Source organism: Sarcophilus harrisii, chromosome 4 (assembly GCF_902635505.1).
Source record: "Sarcophilus harrisii chromosome 4, mSarHar1.11, whole genome shotgun sequence".
Taxonomy (NCBI): Eukaryota; Metazoa; Chordata; class Mammalia; order Dasyuromorphia; family Dasyuridae; genus Sarcophilus; species Sarcophilus harrisii.
The window spans coordinates 338,641,346-338,667,910 of NC_045429.1; the positions used below are offsets into that span (position 1 = coordinate 338,641,346).

Here is a 26,565-nt window from a genome sequence, read left to right on the forward strand (position 1 = left end):
TCAGCCTTACCCACAATGTGGTAAAACAAAACAATTAGCTATCTTGTGTGCAGCTCTCTGAGAAGGTAGCTCAATAGGAAGCAAATAACATCAGCTTCTTTTCAGTGTTGGGAGATAAAAGCCTAATCAAGGGCTGAGTAGGTAATGGGGTTGTTTCTGAGGCCAGACCGACCCTTGGGTTCAAGGTGATAGGCCCTGCCTAGGGCTGGTCCTTTCGATCACTTTTCCACACTTCAGTGGGGTGGGGGACATTCTCAAGTGTGAGGCTGCGCTCCCTCCAAAGAGATGGAACTAAAACATCATGATGGAAAGTCTTAGCCAGGAGCATAAGCCTTTGGCAAGCCTGGAAGGGCAAGTGGTTCAGGTCGGGGCACGAGCAGTTACCAGGACAGGGCAGAAGCCATGCTGGCTTCTTCCTGGTTAAGGAAGGGAAAGCCCCCCTCTCAGGGAGGGCTTCTCCTCAGTGGCTGTACCTTCACTCCCCGGCTTTCTCTTGCTCTCTCTGGGCCTCGGTGGTTTCTTCCATTGATGACATCTCCTCTGACTTCAAAGTCACACTGTAAAAGAAAAGGACAAAGAAAAAGATGGATCTTCGGCTTTTAGCTGGAAGTTGTATGACTTTTAGGGTTAAGTTTTTCTGGGTTGCTATTTGTCCACAAAGGTCATTAAATTTGGCAGGCTAGCTAGATGAAATGACTGGCACCTCAGCTGCTGCAGGCAGTTCACCAAGGCAAATATGTTGGCAAAAACTTGCAACTGGCTTCCCTCCTTATTAGGACATAATGGATTTAAATTTCCAACATCCATCTCTTCTCGAAATATTGCTTTGCATTTAGATTAAACTGATAATACTTTGCTATGTAATGATAACAAATATCCCCCATCTTTTAAATCAAATTGCATACTGCCTTTTAAAGAGAAACTTAGAAATTTCCATGGTTAATGAAACCTGGAAAACAAAATGGGCTTGAAGGAGAATGGAAGGTTGCTACCACTTGGGCTTGAGAAAGGAGCAAATGAGCAAAGAGGGAGAAGTCAAAGGTCCTTGGTTAAAGTCAAACCAAAAAGTGCTAATTAGTACTGGGGAAAAGGAAGGGAGGCCAGATATCCTTTGCATTTATGTTTCGGACAAAAGGAGGCAGCATGACACCAAAAAGAGTTCTGGAGTCAGAAGAGCTCAGCTCAAGCTCTCCCTGCATGTATCGCTCCTGCCCAACTTTTCTCGTCTGAGATATGAGGACATTGGACTAGGTGGTCTCCAAGGGCATCTTCCAGTTCCAGAGTGACCATTCCTATGGTATTAGGACAGCAACATGTGATACCTCTTTGGTCACCTTCATGCCCAGTTGCAGAGCCACCTGGATGGGCAGAGTGCCATGAGAAGCTCCGGCAGCCATGGAAGCATCAAATTGGACAAATGGCAAACGTGCCTCCCCGGCTCTGTTCTGGAATTATTCTTCCTCCTACAGGCTGTTATTTATTTCTCATGGCTCCTAAATGATCAACAGCGAGCCTTTTCCTGAGGTCACTTTACTTTTAAATAAGTCCCAGTGACTTACTAAAGACAGATCTTGCTTTAACCACAGCAATGGGAAGGTGTCTATGTATAGTCATGTTGAGTCTGTCTCTCCCCTCTTGTTCTATGGTGTCTGTTTCTCCCTCTCCCCAAAAAAAGCTATTCCTTTTGAAGTTCTAGAGAATGATCACAGATTTTCTGCTGTTAAAATATAAGTTCCCCAAGAGCAGGGACTCATCTTTGGATCCCCAATACCTTGCACTGAAGTAAGTGCCTAATAAATGCTTGCTTGACACTTTTGTGAGCTAACTCCAGGTTCCTACTTGCCCAGTGTGTTCTCACCATTGTCACTGCCTTTCACCAGTAAGTCTTTCAAACTTCTTGGCACAAGGCCTATCTTTGGTTATTTTGGGACATCAAAAACCTACCTCAGGCAGCACCTTTCCTTCTTTAAAAGACTGTACCACCCCTGAAGAGAAGATCATAAAAAGAAAGATTATATACAATAGAAAAAAAACTTTCTGACAACAATATGGTCAAGAAGCATTTTTGGGAAAGTAAACTGTGAAAAAGCAGAGGAAAACACACAGAAACAACAATACTGTATGATTGATCAACTGTGAATGACTTAAGTGTTCTCAGCAAGACAATTCTAAAGGATTCATGATGAAAAATGCTATCCACCTTCAGAGAAAGAACTGATGGATTCTGAATGCAGATGAAAACAATGTTTTTTATTTTCTGTATTTTAGAAAATTTTGTTCCCTGTGGGTCTGTGTCTTCTTTCACAATATGATTAATACAATAATATGTTTTACATGATTGAACATGTATAACCTGTAACAAATTGCTTATCATCCCAGGAAGAGGGGATGTGAAGGAGGGAGAAAGAAAATTTGGAACTCAAAAACCAAAACAAAACAAACAAAAAAAAGATTGTTAAAAACTGCCTACCAATCAGACTCCCAAAAAATTATTTTAATGGCATAGAAAAAATAACAACAGAGTTCATGTAGAAAAACAAAAGGTCAATAATTTCAAGGGAATTAATGAAAAAAAAAAATCAAATGAAGGTAGCCTAGCTGTACCAGATCTAAAATTATATTAAAAAGGAGCGGTTACCAAAACCATTTGGTATTATTGGCTAAGAAATAGACTAGTTGATCAGTGGAATAGGTTAGATTCAAAGGACAAAACAGTCAGTAACTTTAATAATCTGGTGTTTGACAAACCCAAAGACCCCAGCTTTTGGGATAAGAAGTCACTGTTTGACAAAAACTGCTGGGAAAATTGGAAATTAATATGGCAGAAACTAGGCACTGACCCATACTTAACACCGTACATCAAGATAAGGTAAAAATGAGTTCATGACCTAGGCATAAAGAATGAGATTATAAATAAATTGGAAGAGCATAGGATAGTTTACCTCACAGACCTGTGGAAGGAATTTATGAACAAAGAAGAATTAGAGATCATTATTGATCACAAAATAGAAAATTTTTATTATATCAAATTGAGAAGTTTTTGTACAAACAAAACTAATGCAGACAAGATTAGAAGGGAAACAATAAACTGGGAAAACATTTTTACAATCAAAGGTTCTGATAAAGGCCTCATTTCCAAAATATATAGAGAATTGACTCAAATTTATAAGAAATCAAGCCATTCTCCAATTGATAAATGGTCAAAGGATATAAACAGATAATTCTCAACTGAAGAAATTCAAACTATTTCTAGCCATATGAAAAGATGTTCCAAGTCATTATTAATCAGAGAAATGTAAATTAAGACAACCCTGAGATACCACTACACACCTGTCAGATTGGCTAGAATGACAGGGAAAGATAATGTGGAATGTTGGAGGGGATGTGGGAAAACTGGGACATTGATACATTGTTGGTGGAATTGTGAACACATCCAGCCGTTCTGGAGAGCAATTTGGAACTATGCTCAAAAAGTTATCACTGTGCATACCCTTTGATCCAGCAGTGTTTCTACTGGGCTTATACCCCTAAGAGATTTTAAAGAAAGGAAAAGGACCTGTATGTGCCAAAATGTTTGTGGCAGCCCTCTTTGTAGTGGCCAGAAACTGGAAACTGAGTGGATGCCCATCAATTGGAGAATGGCTGAATAAATTGTGGTATATGAATGTTATGGAATATTATTGTTCTGTAAGAAATGACTAGCAGGATGATTTCAGAAAGGCCTGGAGAGACTTACATGAACTGATGCTGAGTGAAATGAGCATTATATACTTCAACAATAATACTATATGATGATCAATTCTGATGGACGTGGCCCTCTTCAACAATGAGATGAACCAAATCAGTTCCAATAGAGCAGTAATGAATTGAACCAGTTACATCCAGCAGAAGAACTCTGGGAGATGACTATGAACCACTATATAGAATTCCCAATCCCTCTATTTTTGTCCGCCTGCATTTTTGATTTCCTTCACAGGCTAATTGCACACTATTTCAAAGTCCGATCCTTTTTGTACAGCAAAATAACTGTATGGGCATATATACATATATTGTATTTAACTTATATTTTAACATATTTAACATGTATTGGTCAACCTGCATCTGGGGGAAGGGGTGGGAGGAAGGAAGGGAAAAGTTGGAACAAAAGGTCTGGCAATTGTCAATGCCGAAAAATTACCCAAGCATATATCTTGTAAATAAAAAGCTATAATAAAAAAATTGCCTTTGACATGTAACTGAGGAAGAAAAAAAAAAACACAAAACTTTTTTTTTTTTTTAAATTTAGACCTGGTATGGCCAGACTACCTTCCTTTGCATTTTTTTTTTTCATTTGATTTCCTCGATATTCTTGATCTTTTATTCTTCCAGATGAATTTCATCATTTTTTCTAGCTCTACAAAATATTTTTGGTAGTTTGATTGGTATGGCATTACATCAGATTAATTTAGGCAGAATTGTCATTTTTATTATATTATCTCAGCTTACCCATTAAAAAAAAAAAAGTAGCACTTGCAGAACAGCAGAGGAAGGGATAGCATACAACCCTAAAAAATCAGAGATTTATAAAGATATATAGCAAAGATTTTTTCCTTAGGCACGGCTGCTGTTCAATGTTAGAAATTGTCTGATGCACATTGATTTTAGCCTAGTATCTAAAGAAAGCCTTCTTTACAGGCTAAAATTGCTAAGAACAGATTAGATCCTATTAGTTGTGAAAAGAAACCCATTTCCCCAACATTGCCTGCTTATCTGAAGGAAGCAATGTACATTAAAGATAAAACCAATTTAGTATAATCTTAAAGGCCTTTTGGGTATTAGATTCAGAACTGTAGAAATCTTAGGTGTTAAGACATTAAATGTAAAAAAAAAGAAAAGAGACAGAAAAAACAAATCATAAAGGGTAGAGGGGGGTATATGTTAAATTATACTTACACAGAAAACTTACTACCCATTTCCCTCCTGCAATGCCCAAGAAATATTTCAGAGTCCGCTCACATACAAACTCAGCATCTACAAGGTAAAAAAATCATACAAGAAGTCAGTAGAAGTTGATAACTAAGTCTACAAGTCTGGCTATAGTAGGCTCAGAAGGTCCTAGTCCATCAGAGAAAGGTTGGCAATTCTACCTACTCTGGGAAGGAAGCAGAAGCTAGAGGAGTTTGCATCATCACAGGAGAAACGGGAAAACATGGATTATTATAAATTGTAACTCATACACTGTATTTTCTGTATTCTAAACTACTCAAGTGCCTTAAAAAAAAATATTCACAGCATGGCATAGCCTGATATTGCTGCTATACCTGGAGAGACTAAATCTGTTTCAGTGGATGGTTATATCTAGAAGGAAAAAGAAGTATGTGTGAAGCTATAACGCTGAAATTATAATCCAAATAATATGGGATTACCCATATTAGCTAATTTGGGTACCTAATTATTTAGGTACTTTGACCAGGAGAGCCCTAACTCCTTAGCCTTCCTGAAAGGGGTACTGGAAAAATATGCCAGTTGGAGGCTAAGGATCTCATGATTCTTTCTTTTTCCTACATCAATACTTCAGAAAGCAATAACTAAAGAAAAATTTCTATTTATTTCCCAGTATTTCAAAGGCCTCTTTGAAGAACTAAGAAAGCTGTGGCAAAAACATTTGGGAGAAATGCATTTAATTAAACCTTAAGACACAACAGACAAGCAATCATCAGCAACAGCCCTCTTTATAAAATTCTTCACATTTTAATTTTGTAATGTTTCTTGTTTAACTGCTGATAAAGTCAATGAAATAATGAACTTTAAACTCACACATTCCAACGCATTAGCCACTTGAAAACTGGACAGTACTTTTGGCCTCCTTGAGGCCAAACGATAATACATCGTTCTATGATAAGTCTCTATCACAGGATAGGATTCGAGTTCATAGGATTAGAAATCCAGGGTAGAATGGCACTTTAGAGAGGCTAGCTAGTCCAGAGGTCAAGTGACATGTCCAGCATTACACAGAGATGAAGGGACAGAGATGAGATTTGATCAATTTTCAAGTTATCACAAATAGAACTTTTAAAATTCTGTTCTAGCCCCCCAGTCTCTAAACCCATGCTACTAACTTTGTAAAAAGAATAATACAATTACTTTTAAAATAAAATTATAATTTATCAGCTCTTAAAAAAGTAGGATTTGTTTTTTGGTTTATCAAAATTCATAAAGTATTCAAGAGAGCAGTTTAAATCTAGGATCTTTAGAACAAAATACCTAAGAAAAGAAACATTTAAAACTTACAGTCAATCAATACAATACAAATATCTGTTTAGTTTCAATGGAACTGAGTCATAAATAATCAATGAACCTGAATTTCAAGTAAATCTTGAGGAACTGCTTCCTAGAGCTGAGAAAATTAATTTTGACTTTTAAAAACTCTGTCAGGATATGAACAGACAATTCTCAGACAAAGAAATTAAAACTATTTCTAGCCATATGAAAATATGCTCCAAATCATTAATCAGAGAAATGCAAATTAAGACAACTCTGAGATACCACTACACACCTGTCAAATTGGCTAGAATGACAGGGAAAGATAATGTGGAATGTTGGAGGGGATGTGGGAAAACAGGGACACTGATACCTTGTTGGTGGAATTGTGAACACATCCAGCCATTCTGGAGAGCAATATGGAATTATGCCCCAAAAGTTATCAAATTGTGCATACCTTTTGATCCAGCAGTGTTACTACTGGGCTTATATCCCAAAGAGATACTAAAGAAGGGAAAGGGACCTGTATGTGCCAAAATGTTTGTGGCAGCCCTGTTTGTAGTGGTTAGAAACTGGAAAACGAATGGATGCCCTTCAATTGGAGAATGGTTGAGTAAATTGTGGTATATGAATGTTATAGAATATTATTGTTCTGTAAGAAATGACCAGCAGGATGAATACAGAGAGTATTGGCGAGACTTACATGAACTGATGCTAAGTGAAATGAGCAGAACCAGGAGATCATTATATACCTCAACAACGATACTGTATGAGGATGTATTCTGATGGAAGCGGATTTCTTCGACAAAGAGAAGATCTAACTCAGTTTCAATTGATCAAAGATGGACAGAATCAGCTACACCCAAAGAAAGAACACTAGGAAATGAATGTAAACTGTTTGCATTTTTGTTTTTCTTCCTGGATTATTTATACCTTCTGAATCCAATTCTCCTTGTGCAACAAGAGAACTGTTCAGTTCTGCACACATATATTGTATCTAAGATATACTGTAACCTCTTTAACATGTATAGGACTGCTTGCCATCGGGGGGAGGGGGTGGAGGGAGGGAGAGGAAAAGTCGGAACAGAAGTGAGTGCAAGGGATAATGTCATAAAAAATTACCCTGGCATGGGTTCTGTCAATAAAAAGTTATTAAAAAAAATAATAATAAACACTCTTTGTCAATTGTCTGTTTTGTTTCTTCCCACTGAATTACATTAGTTAGATACTTCTAACCTGGAATAGTTAACACATTTTCTCAGTTAATAAAGCTCTTGGTATACCTGTTTTCATTATGACATGAGTGGTTCCTTCAGTAATTTGATTAGATAGTGTGCTTTGGGTTTTCCTGGCAAACTTCTGCACTAACATCTGAAAGCAAGCAAAACACTGAATTACATCAAATTGCCTCCAATGTAATATTAGACAGATTTGAGCATTAGAAATTCTGGCTTTGCATTCACATCAGTTAAGGGATAAAAAGATTTGCTTTCTAACATAGCTGAAGTACCAAAATAAACACCAATTTAATAAAAAGTACAACTTCCAGGATGAAAATCTAAAATATTCCATTTCAGGAGATATGAAAAACACAACCAAGGTTTCAAAATAGGATTGATTTTTGCCTTTAAATAGCAGAAATCACTTGATTGCCTGAGACAGTTTCTTTGTACAGTGACACTCCACTAGACTATAATTCAGATTTATCAGCCTGTAATTTATGAACAGCAAGAAATCCCACCTTCACAGAAAAATATACAGTAGCTATATATGGCATGAAACTAAGATTCAAGTCTCTGATGGTTAAAAATATTAGAGTCATAGTGATGCTAAAGGTCAGTGTCACAATCATCAGTTCTGATACATTTAAGGACAAAGATTGAGAGAAGAATCTCATCCTTTCCACCAAAGAAACCTAGCACCTTCCAGCTATTCTCCATCAAGCATATAAAAAACAATAGACATTTTAAGAAATTAACCAAATCTATTTTAAGCACATAACTGGTTATTCCTGTTTGGTAAATAACTTTGTTCATCAAACACCATCATTTACCAGTTAATGCTACAAACACTACCACTAATATATCGAACGATAATGTAATTGGGATCAGGTTATATTCATCTAAGCTGTCAGACTATTCACACTACCTCAGGGCTCACAGAAGGGCTGACTTACAGAAGCTAATGATATCCTCCCTCTCTTTACCATTGCCCTCTGCCAGAATCATTAGCAATTCTGTACTGATTATTTGCTGAAATCCCGCCATGGAAGTATTCAGTTAGAGCAGTAACTGCTGAAAAGATCATTTTAATGTGAGCTTTGGAATTAATCATGTGTAATATAGTCAGCTGCTTCATCATAAATTTGCCACACTTCAGCAAGTATGAATAGTGCTTAAAAGTTTTCTTTTCTTTTTTTAAAGACAACATGTACCCAAGCCACTTGTGCACTGATCTGCTGCTCAGAGCTATTAGTGGTAAGAAAAATTAGTTTAAAAAAATGCCTGAAATGCTGGGTCCTTAAAGCAAAGGGAACCCTGGTATTTATCCAATGAGGTCTGGGCAGGGTGGGAAAAGTAATTGAGACTTAAATAAATACAAATGCCTAGATGTGAGCTTTAAGTGTTAGACAGAAAGAAAGTTATCATAAAGACATCAGCCTCCTGTTTAATTTATTATTGCTCCTAGGGTTGAAGCCAATTCTGGAGCAAGGTTTTCTAGCCACATAGAAAGTCATATGCCAAGTCACTGGTTACCTTTAGGAAGGTTAGAATTAGAGATGCTTCTTATCCTTAAAAAGGACACTATTAAGAGAGACCAAAAAGAATTACTGAATATTTTCATTCAGCTTGTAATAAATATTGCTTACTCCCTAAGCCCATTTGACACCCTGTAGCTGTCAGGAGCTTAAAGAAATATTTACTAAGTTGTTTTAATTATATGAAGTGATACCAATTATGTTAAATTATGGGGAAGGTGAGTGCCTTGCATGTGTCTGAATTTCAAACCTGGGCCAAACAGAAACAGGTTAACTGCATCCTTAATATTTCAGTGGGTATTTTTCCACAATAGGAAACCATTCTTGCCTTTGGCAAGATAAGCCAGAGGAGAGGCCAAATTCCTAATAGCAGGGGGTGTTGCAGGTTAGAAATGACATGTCAGGCTGCTGAATAACTGTGTTACAAGGCAGAGGAAAGGCAAATAAACATTGGACAAATGCCACTGTCTGGCACTATGTTTGGAAGTAGCTAGATTCAGTCAATTTATGCTGGGGAGCACCAAGCACATTGAGATGGAGAAGAAAAAAAGGACTACCTCCTGGAGAGAGGAGAGACACACCTATTTTCTGCTGAAGATGAAAAAGAAAACAACAACAACTAAATAATTTTTAAAAGCCCTGGATCGTGGCCATACAAACTCTAGTTGCTTTCTGATAGCACCTGAAAAAGCCACTAGTCAAATAATGAAGAAAGAACCAAGAACCAGGAAAACAAAACTGTCTCACAGTGATTTTTCCAAAATCAACAATAAAAAGGACATGGTGTAGACTTGTGGCTGGCTTCCCAGGGTCATCTTGACAAAGGCTACCCTCTCTCCAGGGCCTCACGATAATGTGTTGCGAGAAGAATATAACAGTGTAGTTACCAGGGAAGCAGCAGAGCACCTGGCCAGACACACTCGGACACACTCACGTGTTCTTTGGGAGTCAAACCCGATGCCACCAGGGACATTTTGGGGCTGCCTGCCCCTCCTTTTTTGACACTCTTTGAGGCAGAGGCCTCCTCCAGGGGCCCCTTCCCATTCCAAGCAGGAGCATTAGGAGCAGAAGGATTGGTCCTTTGCCCAGTCTGAAGTCTTAGTGCAGAAGTTGAGGTGGGCAGGTTGAGAATATCTCTTAAGGCAGTGTCCTTATGCTCTTGGGGGCTGGATTTGGTCTTCTCAGGGTACACTTTGATTCCAGATTCTAACTCAGGAGATGCTTCTAAAGAGAGAAGAAAAATAGTTTTCCTTACAGGGTCATTATTACCTGGAGTTTGTGTACTTGTTTATTTTAAAAATTGTGTTAAAACTGGTTTCCTTTGTAATCCAATGTATTTTACTTTATTCATTTAAAAACCTTATTCTGAGGAGTTTACTAGTTTCATTGGATTTTCTGAAGGATCCATGACACTAAAAAGGTTAAGAATGTCAGGTCTAATGTATTCAACTATAAATTGCTTATTGTATAAAGTAGGAAAAAAAGTCCATGAAAATAGGTTGTCTCAGGTTACGAGGATATTGCCTTTTTTTTTTTTTTTTTTTTTTTTTTTGCTATTTTACTCACCAAAGTACAATTAGTTTGTGCATTAGAGTCATCAGAGCTCATTACCAAATTAAAAACAAAACAGAACATTTCTAAAACCTTTTAAGAAAATGCTACTCCATCGGGAATTAAGCATAAAAACAGGAAATTTATGATGGCCCTTAAAAGACACTAATGAACATGGCCAAATGTGGCGTTTTTTATGCCAAATTGCACCTTTTGTGCTAATGTTCTTTTCAGAATTTAAAACTTTTTTTTTGGACTGACTAAAAGTCTGATTTACAAGTCATAAAATTTGCACTCCATTAAAATGATTTAGAAGACATCAAATGTGTAGTTCATTTAGTCCCTTCCTCTACAGATGAGAAGTGACTGGTTTTCTGGCCTATTTTTCCTGAGAGGATGGGGTTCTGCTAAACTGAAACAATCCAGCTCCCAGCACTTTTCTTGTCTTAAGTGTCAAAGCTGTAGCATTTATTCAGCACCCTGACTGCTGACTCCCCTTCAAGGCTGAGCCCAACCCAGGAAGCAGATTAGACTTAAGACTTCTATTTGTTACTTTCCTCTCATTAGCCTTAAATGGTAGGACTCTTAACAAACATGTCTATAGGGTGAATACTAGTGAACTTTACTGAAAGAAAAAAAACAAATGAATTAAACAAGAGTCCCTCCCATGACTAAGACCAGGTTGCACATTACCGAGGTTTGGTTTCAGCACACAAATCTGTTCCATCATTACATTGTGTTCCTCAGGTGGTGACTGCTGTTTTTCCTTCAGGGCAGTAATCCTATCAATCCCCTGTCTGAAAGAGGAGTCTACTTTCTGAAGATTCCTGGAGTGACCAAGTGGGCTCCAAACCCCCTTTAGAATTTGGTTCTCTAAAAGGGAAGACCTGGAAATAAGGATGGAGGAGAAAACCATCAGAACAGCTTCTGAAAGAGCTGATAATAGCTCCCCCTCTGGTCTCTCTAGCAGCTGTGGCAGAATCAAGCAAGAGTTGTTAATGTCAGAGTATTGGGAATGATTGGCAACAAGAGGGCTGGTGTGTTGGCACGGAAGCAACATGTAGAGATTCATGTTTTGCACTGACATGTCAAGAATGACATATGACATCTCCCTTTAGGGGGCTAGTTTGAGGCTCATTGCCTAACGATATGTCAGCAAGTTTCACCAAATTAACCACTATTGTCACTCAAATCCCACAGACTCTGCCCAAGTCCAAATGGCTTTGCTGTAACACCTCTTGCTGAAGCACAAAATAGAGCTGATGAGTCCTCCCAAATATTCTCCTCAACATTCAACAACCCAGTTTACATCATTATTCCTGCTATTTGTCTCTTGTTTGTCTCATTCCAGCTAGCTGTGAAAGGGTGAGTTGAAGAAGCAGGGCCCACCAATAGATTTTGGACTGAATCAAGACTGGATGACAATCAAGACTGAAAAGATTAATGGAATTCTGAAAGTGCTATACTGGAGAAGGTTTTAGGTAATAATTCCAATAGTAGGCTTTTGCATTGGGCATGGGCATGGGCATGGGCAAGAGGAAATCACATACATCTCTAAAATTTATACAGAAACAAGGCAGGGAGGGGAATAGGATAAGGTGGGGTATGGAAGGATGTATAGATTAATGGGAAAGGGATAAAGAGGGCAGGAAAGGGGGCCTAAAAGAAGATAGGATACAGAAGGGTGTTCAGATTAACAAGAGTGGAATATGCAGATTAACAGGAATGGGATAAAGAGGGAGGAAACGGGTGGGAGAAAAGATAAAGGAGGAGTCTATAGGGGTAGAGGTGGCTGGTGGGGGATTAATTAATAACAAGACAAATTAATAGGTAGAGGTAAAGCAGAAGAGGCTGGGAGTGAGAGAGGATAAGAAATATACACAAATATAGTAACAATGATCAGGAGTGAATTTTAGAAAAAAAAGTAGGGGTAGTAATCATTGATCTTAGACAAAATCAAACAAAGATTCGATCAAGAGAGAGATTAAATGTCAGTCACATTAATACTGTCTTAGATATATGCATATGTATATATAAATGTGTACAAATATATGTAGGTGCATGTCCTATGTATATGTATCTATGTATTCATATCTTTGAATATGTATACACATATACAAATATATCTGTGCTTAAATGCAACCTGCTTAGGGAATTGGGGCTGGGGGGGGAGTGGAGTGGGAAAGAAGAAGAAATGGGGAAGAATAAAAAACAAAAACAAAAACCTACAAGGAAGCAAAGAAAAGATGGACAGTTGGGAATACAATGTCTTCTATTATTATGTATGCTTTCTTGAAATGGAAATTTATTGTTGCATATTGATGCATATTTTGAATCCTCCCTGATATAATATGATGACAATATTTTTTTTTTATTTTGGATTTAAGTTTTAAATAAATACATTAGAAAAACAAAAAAACAAAAGGGTGTTTGGTCCCTGTATTAATTAGTCTCTAGCTAGCTAGTTCAATCAAGAGTAATAAGACTTGGTCTCCACACAGACCAGAAAGCACTGCTCTATGGCATGTCCATAAAACCTTTGCCCCTAGCTTTAAAAATGCATGCCATCAGACAGGGTGTACCTGGATCAAATCTAATTCATTATTCTTAAACACATAATCAGGAGCACTGGCTTTATGTGCAGGGGACAGCACTTTATTACAGGTACAGTACAAATGGCAAGACTAGGCGTCAAGATCACTGGCTCTGCTATTAATGAGGTGCAACCTTGAGCAAATTTTGTGTCTCTATTTCCTCTACAGAGTAGGATTATTATTATTTATTATAATAAATAATCATTAGCCCCACTGTGTAGAGGAAATTTTATCTGTCCTATCTATCTCACAATGCTGTAGAAGTAAGTATAAGGTAATATATGTGGATAAGCTTTATACAGTTTAAACATAGCATGTTATTCTCATCTTTGGTCTAGAAGTGATGTTCTGAAATTTTTCTTCCAAAAAGTCCTCCCTAGGACTTGGCTAGATTCCCTCCCTCAACTGAAATGATCACTCCTATACAGAGGACAATTTTATTTCTATGTCCAGCTTCACATTTGCCCTGGAGGTTTATTCTTCAATCTCTCACTACCTGCTAGTAACCGAAATTCATGAAAATCCAAAACTGAGCTCCTCTTCTTTCTAAAATGTGCAGGGCCTCTCAGCTTCCCATGGTTTATTGATGGTTTCATCCCCTTCCAGGCAGCTCTTCCCTGCTTAATGAAGCACCAAGTTTTGGAGAGCCCAGCTCTCCCATCTTCCATGTCTACCTTAGCACTGCTACTGTTCTTGTTTCTAGCTCTGTCATCTACTTTAACTGGCTTCTCTGCATCTAATCCAATCTTTACACAGTTGCCAAAGTAGTGTTCCCAAACTGGGCCAACCATGTTGTCCCCCTGCTTGTAAATCTTTGTCAGCCACCTGCTGCCTTCAGGAAAAACCCCAGATGACATCCTGCTTATGGCCCTTGAGACAGCTACAACCTTGTTGTAACCTCTCTTTCTGATTTAATTCTATCCTACATTCCCTTCACATGCCAAAGTGGACTGCGAAACTGCCCCAAACTCATCTTCCTCTGTCCTGACTGAAAGAAACTCCTCCCACATCTGTTTAAAACCCTTTTTTCCCTCAAGAACAATTACAACAGGAGGAAATTAAGTATTTACAAACCACTAACTATGTGCCAGGCACTGTACTAAGTGTTTTAAAAAAAATATCAGAATTATCTCATTTGATCCTCATAACAACCTTAGGAGATAGGTGTGGTTATTATCCCCCCATTATACAGTTGAAGAAGCCGAGACAAAGAGAGCTTAAATAAATTGCTGAGGGTCACACAGTATTATGTCTGAAGCTACATTTGAACTCAGGTTTTCCTGACTAAAAGACCCAGTGTGCTCTATCCACTGCACCACCAGCTGCCTTACTGAGATTTCTTCTAAGTTCATATTCTAAAGGGCCAAAAGGGGTTATTTCCTCCTATTCCTAGACCCCTTGATTTAAGATCTCTCCCTTACCTTATTCCCATTGCCTCTCAGATTGCACTTACTTGTATACAATACACATTGCATTGTCCATCAGCCATTGTTTATCCCCTCTCCCCTCTTCCATTAGACTGTCAGTCTCTTGAAGGCAGGGACTGTTTTCTTTTGCCATTTTCAGATTCCTGGGACTTAGTACATAGGAGGTGCTTAATGACTATTTGCTGATTTGAATCAAGGGAAGTTAGCATCTAAACTTATTTCTGGAAAACAGGAACTACAAGCAGGGTGTGGGCTGATCTATGAGGGGAGCCTTGTCACATCCTGCTACCAAACTCCAGTATTGTTCACAATTTTAGTTCTGTTGTATTTTATACTAGAAGGACCGGTCATCCAAGTATATCTGGCTCATGCCCTCAGAAAGAGTTTAATACTCTTTCCTGCATAGTGATTTACATTGCTTAAGACTAAAAGCCTATAGGTGATTAATAAGATGTGTATCATAAAGGAAAATGAACCTATATATGTCTATGTGCATAAAGCCAGAGATTATATGGAGAAAAGTAATAAATGCTTACTATAAGACAAGAAATTAAGAAATCACAGTTTTCCACTCCCAGCATCTCTCTATCACACACACACACACACACACACACACACACACACACACACACACACACACACACACAATGTGTTTACCCTTCAACTCCTGGTTCTTCATTTTTACTGCTGCTGGAATCCCCTGGAAATGCCTGGGACTTGTCTGACGAAAGGTTTTGTGAATTTTGGCTTTCGTGATATTCAACAGTTTTCTCTGCTCCTTCAGAGATGAAAAAGAAAAACACAACAGTACAGTTTGCTTGGTAGCTTAGTTCTTGCTGGTGATAATTCAGGTAAAGAGAAGCAGCCTATGACAATCAAATTGGTTTCTAAACAAGCATATCAGAAGGAGAAAATGAAAGCTTATAAACATTAACAAATGATGTGACAGACAGATGCTAACACCAAATGGAGGAGTATGATTCAAAAATAACAATGGATTTAGGCTGAAGCTGTTAAGGGAAGACATCCAGCTGAGCCATAGCTATTTAACCTATCTTTTTCTCTTCCCAGTGAGGAAGATGTGAGATGAGGGAAGTATTTTTGATCAATGACTTGACCAAAGAAGAAGCTGATAGTTACTGATAAAAGCATCACCCTTTCCATTCTTACTCCATTTTTTCCTTCAAAGATACAAAGAATGTAAGCTTGGGAAGAAGTAGGGGTAGATTAAGATGAAGTACTAGAGGAAGGAAAGAAACACAATGACATTTTCCTTTAGTTGTTCAGTTATTTAAAAATATGGGGAACCTTAAAGTAATGGAAGTAAGGATGAAATAGGCAAAAAAGGGACCAGACCTAAGACAAAGTTCTGGCATATTTAGGATACTCTTTTTATTTATGAATTCTCAAAAGAATGAACGTGCTACTACTTTCTAAGAAGTGAATTAAAGGCAGAAATACTTAGAAAGCAAAAATGAAAAATATAAATATTACAAACACTTCCTTCATATCTAATAACAAACCATTAGTGATTAAAATAAAAATTTCAGTTTATATTAGGAAGGCAGAAGCCCATTTATGTTGTAAGAGGAAAATGCAAACAAAGTTTGTATTAATTAGTTTTAAAGATACTGTGTAGCTTGGAGGAAAATAGTCATTGATTTCTTGAGCCAATCCTCAAATACATTACTTATAGTTCTCCTGGCATCTTGGTTTCTCAAGGTATGAGTGTCTCAGGAACACAAGAAGATCCCTGACTGGAGTCAGCTGCTGTTCACAACAATCTGGGCTCAAGCATGAACCAACACTTTTTTTTTCTTTTAGTTGGGTATAGAAAGCCTTTCAATATAGTTGTCATTTTACTAAAAATACAGAATGGTAATTGATAGAATTCTGTGTAGCTTCCCAAGAACCAATATGAAGTCAAATTAATTACTCATTGGAAAGGAAAAAAATAAAGTCTCATGAAAATTAGGAGCCTAGCTATTATCAAGTCATTACATAACTAGAATATTTAGCTTATGTATTACCACTCTTTTCATTACAATGGGCCCCAAGCCACAGAGAAAGAACAAAAGCTAATCTAAGTTATGAAGCAATCACACATGGTACCTCAGGGACACACCATCAGGTTTTTTGGCTATCTTTTTGCCCCAATCCTTCATCTCTAGGAGAAATTGATTTCTCTTAGGTTTGTGGGAAAGCTGTTTTAACTCAGATAATGAGCCCTGGACTGGTGATTTTGAGCACTATCAGGGCTCTCTAGAACCCAGAGAGATTCTCCTCCAGCCACAGTCCACCTTGTTTCCTGGAGTCTTATGATATAGGGGACCTGGGCCAGATAAATGCTTCTAAAGAAAAGTGGATGACAATTGATACTGATACACTGTATGATCAGTACATACTGATCATACTCTACATAAATATTATTTATTTCCCCCTCACAGCAATTCTGTAAGACGGACTGTGCAGGACTATTACCTCCATTTTACAGATGAGAAAAATGAAGCTCAGAGACATTTAATGACTTGAGAAATTCATTTGGCTAATTAGTAGCAGAGCTGAGACACAACACTCTTAAGTTCCAGATCTCTTTCCATTCTTTGAGATCACAGATTTAGAGCCAGAATGGATCTTAAAGATGCTCCAGGTTCAATTCCCCTCACTTTACAAAGGAGTTGAAGCCCAGAGAGATGTCATGATTTACTCAAAGTCACTTAGGTAGTGAGTGACAATCAGAATTTAAACTGTACCTATATTTATCTATACCTATACACAACTATACATGCCACACATATGACAAAGCTAGAATTTAAACTATATATAAATCTTGACTTTGTCTTATATATGTATGTGTATTCATATACATGTACACATGTACACACACGCACACACACACGCGCCACCTGGAGACAGCCCCCAGGTTAAAGCTAACAAACACTTCTGTGTTAAAGAAATTTGATACAGAAGCATCCCTTTTTAAAAAGGAGTCAAGGGTATGGCTTTATAGGATTTACACTGAGGAAAACAAGTCCATCTTTCCTGAGTGTGATACTTGATTAAGTGTTAGGCTCACATGAACTTGGTAGGGGGAGGATGGCTCATAACTGGAGTTGTCATTCAGTTGAAACCACAAACACTTAAGAAATACAGGCACAAAGGAAACTGTATTTCTGCAGACCTCCAGGAACGCACAAAAACTAAGATGAGATAGTATATTATGTAGATATTCAGTCAGACAATAACATTTTATTTCTGACACACTTGGATTTTAATAGTCTAGTCAGTTTTTAGACTAGAGACAGTGAAAGTACCCCAAAGAGAAGCATTGTGCTGGGGATCGTGACAGGACTTTGGGCTTCATTATTTGGGAGATGAACTAAATGGAGATACAGTTACAAAGAATGCATTTAAGGAAATACATTTTGAACCACTGCCATAGCAACAGAGTTCCCAGCTTCTCATGCATGAGCTACTGTTCCCTCTAAACACAAAAATACATCGAGGAGGAATCAAGGCCTCGAGTTTGAATAGATAATGACTTGGGTTCCTAGAAAGACCCAAAGGGAGAAAATAAAGTCCCAATATCCCTAAAAGAAACAACAGTATATGAAAAGAAAAATGACCCATAATCTGGGGAAAGATCAAAAGAAGGAAATCTGGATCCTTAATTTGGCAGACCTACATGCAGAGGGCAATGAGAAGAACTTTGGGAGATCTTAGGAGGAATGAGTCACAGAAGAACAAAAAGCCTTTACAGTGTGGTATCTTTTCATTCCCCTAAGGGGAAAAAAAAATGAACAAACTTTCTTTGGGGACATATCCTTTGGGCTTTTACTTATCCTCTATATTTTGTTGGACTGAACTCTCACGTTTTATGAAGTTTTTCCCCTAGTTAAAATCAAGCGTCTTCACCTCACCTTCCCCTATCCACTCATTTATGTCCATATATATAAGTAGCAGTTATTATTTTTTCTTTCTTTTTTTTATTAAAGCTTTTTATTTTCAAAACATATGCATGGGTAATTACCCTTGCAAAACCTTCTGTTCCAAAATTTCCTCTCCTTCCCTCTACTCTCTCCCCTAGATGGCAGTTAGTCCAATACATGTTAACTTGTTAAATCCAATATAAATATACAGTTATACAGTTAACTTGCTGCAGAAGAAAAATTGGATCAAGAAGGAAAAAAAAAAACTGAGAAAGAAAACAAAATGCAAGCAAAGAACAACAGAGAGAATGAGAATGCTATGGTGAACCACATTCAGTTTCCACAGTCCTCTCTTTGGGTGTAGATGGCTCTCTTCATCACTGAACAATTGGAACTGGCCTCAATCAACTCATTGTTGAAGAAAGCCTAGGTGGCAAATTATTTTAGGATCATCTTTTAAAATTTAGCTCAAGACTGCCCCTTTAATAGCTCCATTTGGCTGTGATCCACTTTTCAGTCTGTATTCCTTCAGCACTTGTGTCCTTGGGTTAAGCCTTAATTAATTTGGCCCATCAATATAAGAAGATCCTGTCATAACGCACTTTGCTGTACAATACAGATTTCAATATATTAAGGAGTTCAAGTCATGCCTCTTATAAACACTGTGTATCTTTCAGTTTAATATCTAAAACTTGTTGCTTTGTAGAGTTTTTTTCCTCTCTCTTTTCCTTTTTTTCAAATATTAAAAGAATAGAAGTATGGAATCTCAGAGTTGGAAAAGACTTGCGATATCTGATTTTACATATTGTATGAAATCCTCTAAACCAAGAAGTTTTCAACTCACAGGCAGATTGTGATCTGGAGCGAAGCACAAATCAGATTAAAATGTTATTAGGAAATGTTCAACAAAACAAAATAAAAATATAATACAACATAGATGTTAATTTATAGTTTTCTAAGCCACTATGACACCATAGGGGGCTGTTTCTTTTGAGTTTGAGATCACTGCTCTAAACAACCCTCAATAAGTAGTCCCTACTTGAACACCTTCAGTAATAGGGAGCTTACTCATTTGTTAGGCAGCCCATTTTATAGCTTCAATTATTAAAAATTAGTAAGTCAAAATCAGTTTCCCTATTTGTAACGTCTATTTACTATTTGCACTAATAATGATGATGATGATGATGAAGAAAACAACATTTATATATAGTAATCTACTATGTGCTAGGCACTGTGCAAAATACTTTACAAATATCTCATTTGATCCTCACAAAAACCCTGGGAGTTTATTGTTATTTCCAATTTTTTAGATCAGGATATGGAGGCAGATAGCTGTCAAGTGACTTGTATAGGGTCACACAACCAATGAATGTCCTGTCTGAAGCTGAATTTGAAGATTCCTTATTCCAGGCTCTTCACTCTATCTACTGCACTACCCAGCTGCACTAAGCATTCCCAACTCCTTTCACCACATTTCAAGGAATGGTTTCAGGTCTTTCCTGGTTTCCTCTCTCAGCTAGAGCTTTAGCTCATCAGGGTCCCTCCTTAGGATGCTCAGAACAGAATTGGCTAATACAGAATTACATGGCATAATGTTTTGAAAGCGTTAAGTCATTTTCTCGTGAACACTTTGTCTCCCTCCTCAGATTCCTAGCCAAAGACAAGATTTTTTTCCTCTCTTTCAAATCTTGACATATTATTCAATACATAGATGATGATCCATAGTGATCTTGGATGATCTTTTCTCTTGGTTCCTCCTTGGTAAACCTTTTGAAGGCAAGTACGTTATTTATTTATGCTCTAAATTTCTCATTACATCTTACAAAGGACCCCATACCAAATGGTTCAGTAACTGTCTATAGATAAAAATGTATTTACCTTTTTCTGTGCTGGTCTGTTTCAAGTCTGGCTGGTCCATGGAAGGGCACAGTCTGGATTCCTGAGAGAGAGGGCTGTTGGAGGTCTGACTACCATGTTGCTCCAAGACAGCTTCTAAGACGGCCATTTCCTGTTGAAGTTTTTTCAGGTTGTCCTGCATGGTATCTCTTTGCTACAACAAAGAAATGATCCTATGTCAGAAGATTATATTCCTCTCAAAAGGGAAAAATGCCAGCACTGAAATTAATTACAAAGATATTATTTCATGAAGAGAACACAAATTGCAAGGTATTGAAAGACTTAATGTTGTCAAACACCTATAATATAACTGAGTTTACATAAGTCACGTTCATGAATTTCTAGGTAGAATAGGGAGAAAGGAAGGGAAAATCAATAGTAGTTACTTTAATTTAAAAGTTGTGAGAATAGAAAAAAAAAAAGCTTGAGAAACCTAATACTTTTAAGATATTCAATTAATTTGACTTTAATACTTTATATAGACTATTTTTGTCCTAGTTATATTTTCAAGTTACAGGAAAGAATTAACTTTATTCTGTTAGTACAGAGAAGCCTTAGCTTAGGCCACAGAAAAGTTGCCAATTATCAAGGCGATTAAAATACTTTAAAAGGCTCCTTAAAGGTCTTAATCTTGCTTGGAATCTGAATTTGACTAAAGAGAATTTGCTTCTAGCTCTAGGATTCCCTGAGTCTTTGAAGGAATAAGGAGCTAATGCTAACGAGGTGTTTAGAGATCACTGCAGAAAAGGATGAGAGAAATATTAACTGGTTGATGGGTTCCTATAGAGACACTACAAAAAATAATCCAAATGGGGAAGAACAGCTATTGTTTTGAATTTAAGACTCATAGATGCAGCCTCTTAGAATGGAAAGAATGCTAGATTTGAATCTCACTTCTGATGAGTACTACCTGTGAAACCACAGATGACTGACTTAATCTCTCGAGTCTCAGCTTCCTCGCCTGTAAAAAGGAGATAATACCTATAGTAACCCCCTTCACAAAACTGCTGTGAATTTCAAATGAGAAAATATATGTAAAACATTCTGCAAACCTTAACAGGTTCTGTAAATACCAGTTAATATCATTATACTTAGTTTTTTCTCAGAGTTCATACTACTCATCACTACATTTCAAGAAAGGGCCAATGAAGACATGGTTTTTGGAAGGCAAAGGTTGAGAGGTCATTACTAGACTCAAACTGAAGTAAGGACTTTCTAAAATAGACATTTCTTCACATGCATCAGGAATTCCAACAACTGACTGCAAAAATCTGGGAGAAAATGTTGTTCTTATCTTCTACTTTTTATTCTTGAAAGTCTTTGCCATTTCCTAAAAACAGGTCATGTTCCTCCTCCTGCCACCTTGAATTCATTGCTTTAGCAGAAGGTTTTTATAAGAGGAAACTGTATTCTGAGCTTGACAAAGGTTTCTCCTGCACACTGAGACTGCATAGCTACCAATTACTTTTGTAGCAACAGCACTGCCACCATGTGGAGCTTGGTTATGTTTACATCTATGATCAAAAAATGAACAATATTTTTCCTTGGCAACCCCTGTTACGGTATAATAAAAAGACATTTGATTAATGCTTCCAGAATCCTATTCTAGTTGCTATATCACATACCATACTCTGCTTCTATGTGCTAATAAGCAGCTTAGGAAGGCAGAAAGAATAGCAATAGGAGAATGATAACTACGTAACTGTATTCTGAGGGATGAAGGATGACCCTTCCATTTTTACCAATTAAATGTTCGAAGTACTGCTTTCTGACTGGACAACTCCTGGGCATCCTGTTGGGGTTTTGCCAGTCACATGGAGATCTCTGATCTATGGTGCTGGGATGTAGTTAAGGCCTTACATTACCAGGTAACAGTTTAGATAAATCATCAATTTCCATTGCTGCCAGACATCTTCCCTATGAATGTATTTGGCTATATTATTTTTTCTGCTCAGAATCTTTCACTGGCTCTTTACTAAAAGGAAGATTCAAATTTCACTACCTGGCATTCAAGGCTCTATCTCCAATCTAGTACTATCCTACCCTGTCTTCTTATTTAAGATTAATCTCATTTATCCAACCCTGTTTAGATATATAGACATACAATGCATTCATTAAACATTTATTATATGCCCATTTGATTCCAAGTATCGGGAAAACAAATAAAAATGAACAAGACAGTCCCTGCCACAACAACTGGATATTTCAGTGGGGGTGAGACAACACATAAAGGGGGCAGGAAAGCAGGAGAAGAGGGTGCCAACAACACGGTATAGAGATAGCCAGGAAGTGAGATGAAGTTCTGGTTCAGAACAAAACAAGACAGAAGGCCACCTCAAGCCCAAAAGGTTTCCAGGAGCAGAATACAAGTTTCGAGCAGGAAGGAGGTTGAGCTGAAGTTTGGAATAGGGGGATATGACCTGGGGATGTTTGGAAGTGTGTTTCAAGCAAACAAAACAAAGTGCTGGTCCTATACATGTCCTGTGCCTTTATTTGGATTGTTTCTTATGCTGGAAGCACCCATTTTTAAGCCTTTCAATTTATGAATTAAGTTGTACCATGATTATTTTTAACTATAAATGATCCCCATTAAGTTGTAAGTACTATAAGGGCAAGGACCATGACATTTAAATTCTGCATCATCCCCAGTAACTACTCTAGACTGTCACATAAGAATTGGTGAATAATAAAAGTTTTGAATTGTTTTCTTGACAGTTCTATTTAACCTCTTAATCTATTTGTGTTAAGAAACCTTATGCTTATCTGTAATCTGACTTCAGAACTTTGGGCAAATGTTAAAAAAAAAAAATCAAATTAAAAAAACAAACAACAACCACCCTTAAGTTAGTATCTATAGCATTTCTGAGACCGAGACCAGGAATATGGTGTCTAACAATGGAAAATGGGGCAAATAATGGGGTGAATATGCAAGTACTACGTATGACAGGATCAGAAACTAAAACATAGAGCCTCCAATTTCAGGATATAAGAAACAAAATTTTATTCTAAGATAGTGAGAGCATCTTTTCCCAACCTTCCCAAATTCAGAAAGAATCATGAGATCAGAGAGAAAAAGGCCCCACAAGTCTCTTCATCTGTCTAGTCACCATGGCAATTTTGCACAAATGGGAAGAATGCTTTGTTGTGATCTCAGCTCAGGTACAAAATAGGCAGAAGTGTTATAAACTTCCTCCATAGTCCAATAAGCCAAACAGGCTTTGGGAAACTTCCTTTCCACAGAAGACTTTTTTTTTTTTTTTTTTTTGAGCAGGGGTGTTAAATCATGGATAGAGAGCACTACATATTCTGTCGGATGCAGTTGATGTACTGGTTAGTTATGCTGAAGTGTTTTTGTATTCTTTGTTATAAGGAATGGCTTGCTGGGTAGGGGAATAAAGATAAATATATATTTGGAAATGAAGATAACAGGATAACAGGTAACAATTTAAAATTTAAAAAAAGAAAAATAAACTGAAGGTGATAAGGCTTCTTTCACTGTCCTTGCAGCAGAGTAAGGATTTAAGAAATTGTTCTGATAGAAGTCAGCCAAATGATATACCACTTTAAGTATTGGTGATTTCACAGGGATGGCTATGCTTCCTAATGCCAGAAACTGGTCTAATATGTTTTCTCTTACATTTGAGCGTGGCTTCAAAGATATTAAGCTCTGTAACTCCTCCCCCAGCATGACTTAGGATAACCCTGGGGCAGAGAGAGGGAACCACTTTTCCAGAGTCAAGATAATGAATAAATTCAACAGTAGATTCTAAGAATCATAACGAGCATACCTCGAACTTGAATGTTCCACATTAACCCTGAGGCTTTATTTGTTTCTGGACCTGGAAGAGACTCATTATATCATACAGTACACTGCTAATTGTTATTAGTAGTGCTCCCTGCTCCCCACTCAATCTTGCACTGCAAAAAATTTTGAAAGGAAAAAAACAAGTTCCCTTTGGCTTTTGTGTCTTATTTGCTGGCAGCCAGAGGCAGGTTTGGGGTATAAATGAGGGAGAAAAAAAAATCTAAAAAGAGATGCAGGGGGAAGGAGGAATGATCTTTCTTTTAGGAATGAGTAAATAGAAGTCCCAGGTAATTCACTTAGTGAATCAGGTCTCATCAATGATAAAATGTACTGGGGTAGGGTATCTGAGAGGCAGAATGTCACAGTGGAAGGACTGCTGGGCTCATGTCAATAAAGTCTAGGTTTGAATCCTGTTCTCAAGTGAGCAGTAATGGTAATGTGGCTATGAAATCATACAATCTCCCTCACCTTCGGTTTCTTCATTTATAAAAGGCAATGATCCTGTTAATCAAATCTATCCTCACAGAATTTTTGCTGTGATCAAATGAGTCTAAATCGATTGCATTGCAAACTTTATAGCACATTTATTTAAAAAGTTAGTTACAATTATTATTTTCCAGCAGGGTATTTTACCTCAAAATTTGGGAGCATGCATCCCAAAAGAATTTTTTAAAGGATAAGAGAGATTCTTCAATACTATCTATGCCAAATATTTTCAGGACATACTACTGTTCTTTGAAAAGAAAAATTGCAACTACCTATAAAACAAGGAAAATCACAGGTCTTGGATGGAAAGGAAAGTGAATGTTTTAAAAATGGAAAGATAAGCTTCTTACAAAGAAGAAGAAAACCACAGATTCCAGTTTGGTATTATGAACTAACCAACGCTAAGTGCTTGAACCAAGGTCAGAGTAATCAACGATTTCCAATATTTCCCTGGCTGTGCCTCCGCTCTAGGGAGAAAGGGTGAGCTACAGCAGCACCTCCAAGAAACCTTCCCTGATTCCCCATTACTCCCAGCTCAGAGTTCTGGTTCACCTTTCCTTGAAGCTTGGTTTGGGTACTTTTTCTTTGATGTTAGAGTTCTACTTATGTGGAAACATTTTTTCTATAGCTCCTTAAAGGTCCCAAGAGTGTCCTTCCTTTGTCTTTTGTCACGTGAAACTTGGTCATTTCTTTGTCCCATCTAACATATGAGATGCTTAACAAACAAATCAATTTGTGATAGAATGTCACACAATCTACTACAAAGGATAATCATAAGACAATGCATAATGAATGAATAAACAAAGTGTTTACTACAGCCCTAGCAGGTACTATGGGAGAAAACAAAAATATAATCAAAACTCCTGCTAATTAAAACTCTTTTACACTTTAGAACAGAAGTTCTTACTCGACTGTGTGTGGCAGGGAGGATGCCCCTCAGTCTGGTGAAATGTAGGGAGTCTTTCTTAGATTTTTTAAAAGCGTAAAATCAAATACAAAGGACTACAAAGGGAACATGTTGAATTACAAGTTGTCAAGACATTTTTTAAAAAGCGGGTTCACAAACCTTAGGTTAATAAGCCCTGTTTTAAAAGGTGATCCCTATGAGCTGCTATAGCTAGGGGAAAAATCATGACACAGTAGCCAATCTTCTGATGATAAGCTTCTCTGTTCCAAGTAGGGGCTAGATTTTGGAAGACAGATACTCTCTATCATTAGGTTTGTATATGCAATCTTTCTAGCCTGATTGTACCAGACTGAGTTTATACAGATGGCATCAATTTAAGAACCCAAGATTATGCTATAATGAGATTACAGAATAGAAGTATAGTGGAGGATTATACACATATGAGAAATTATTAAAGGCTACTTTTAGTGTTTCTGGATCTGAAATTAAATCAACTGATAACAACAGTTATTCATTTTGGCAGCTCTCAGATTTCTCCAGTAAAAGATCAGCAATATACAAGTGTGAGATGTGTGACATATGTCATATAGAAGAATACATGTGTGCACAGATATAAATACAACACAGAATCATTTATCAATTTTCATACCTGAGTAGTTAAAATATCACTCTGAGAAGATAGCTGTGAAATATCTCCAGGATGGCTTGTTTCACTATCATATCCAGATGCATATTTACCTTAAATGATATTTTGGAAAAAGAAAATAAATATAAATTGGAAAATGAGATAGCAACACAGTAAAGCACAATGTTTTTTTTCTTTTAAGTTTTCAAAAACTTTCTTGGGGGAGGGGTTATCATCATGCTCTTCTAATTTTGTGCAATGAAGCCAGCGAGATGTACATTTAAAACTTTAAAAAAGATGGGTGCCTTTACCAATTAGATATTTCTTTCCACTAACATAATGTATGC

At 37.2% G+C, this 26,565-nt stretch overlaps 1 protein-coding gene across 2 annotated transcripts in view; it reads right to left on the bottom strand.

Annotated features, from left to right (window-relative positions):
* The window catches only part of BRCA1 (BRCA1 DNA repair associated), a 76,057-nt gene that overhangs the window by 8,925 nt on the left and 40,567 nt on the right, over positions 1 to 26,565 (bottom strand). For both annotated transcript variants that reach the window (XM_031966346.1, XM_031966345.1), the window contains exons 11-19: positions 26,243 to 26,331; positions 20,378 to 20,549; positions 15,228 to 15,348; positions 11,243 to 11,436; positions 9,933 to 10,222; positions 7,524 to 7,611; positions 4,933 to 5,010; positions 1,945 to 1,985; positions 474 to 557 (exon numbers count right to left, since the gene is read on the bottom strand). In XM_031966346.1, coding sequence (XP_031822206.1) covers positions 474 to 557; positions 1,945 to 1,985; positions 4,933 to 5,010; positions 7,524 to 7,611; positions 9,933 to 10,222; positions 11,243 to 11,436; positions 15,228 to 15,348; positions 20,378 to 20,549; positions 26,243 to 26,331 — 1,157 coding nt within the window. The remainder of the gene's footprint in view (positions 1 to 473; positions 558 to 1,944; positions 1,986 to 4,932; positions 5,011 to 7,523; positions 7,612 to 9,932; positions 10,223 to 11,242; positions 11,437 to 15,227; positions 15,349 to 20,377; positions 20,550 to 26,242; positions 26,332 to 26,565) is intronic.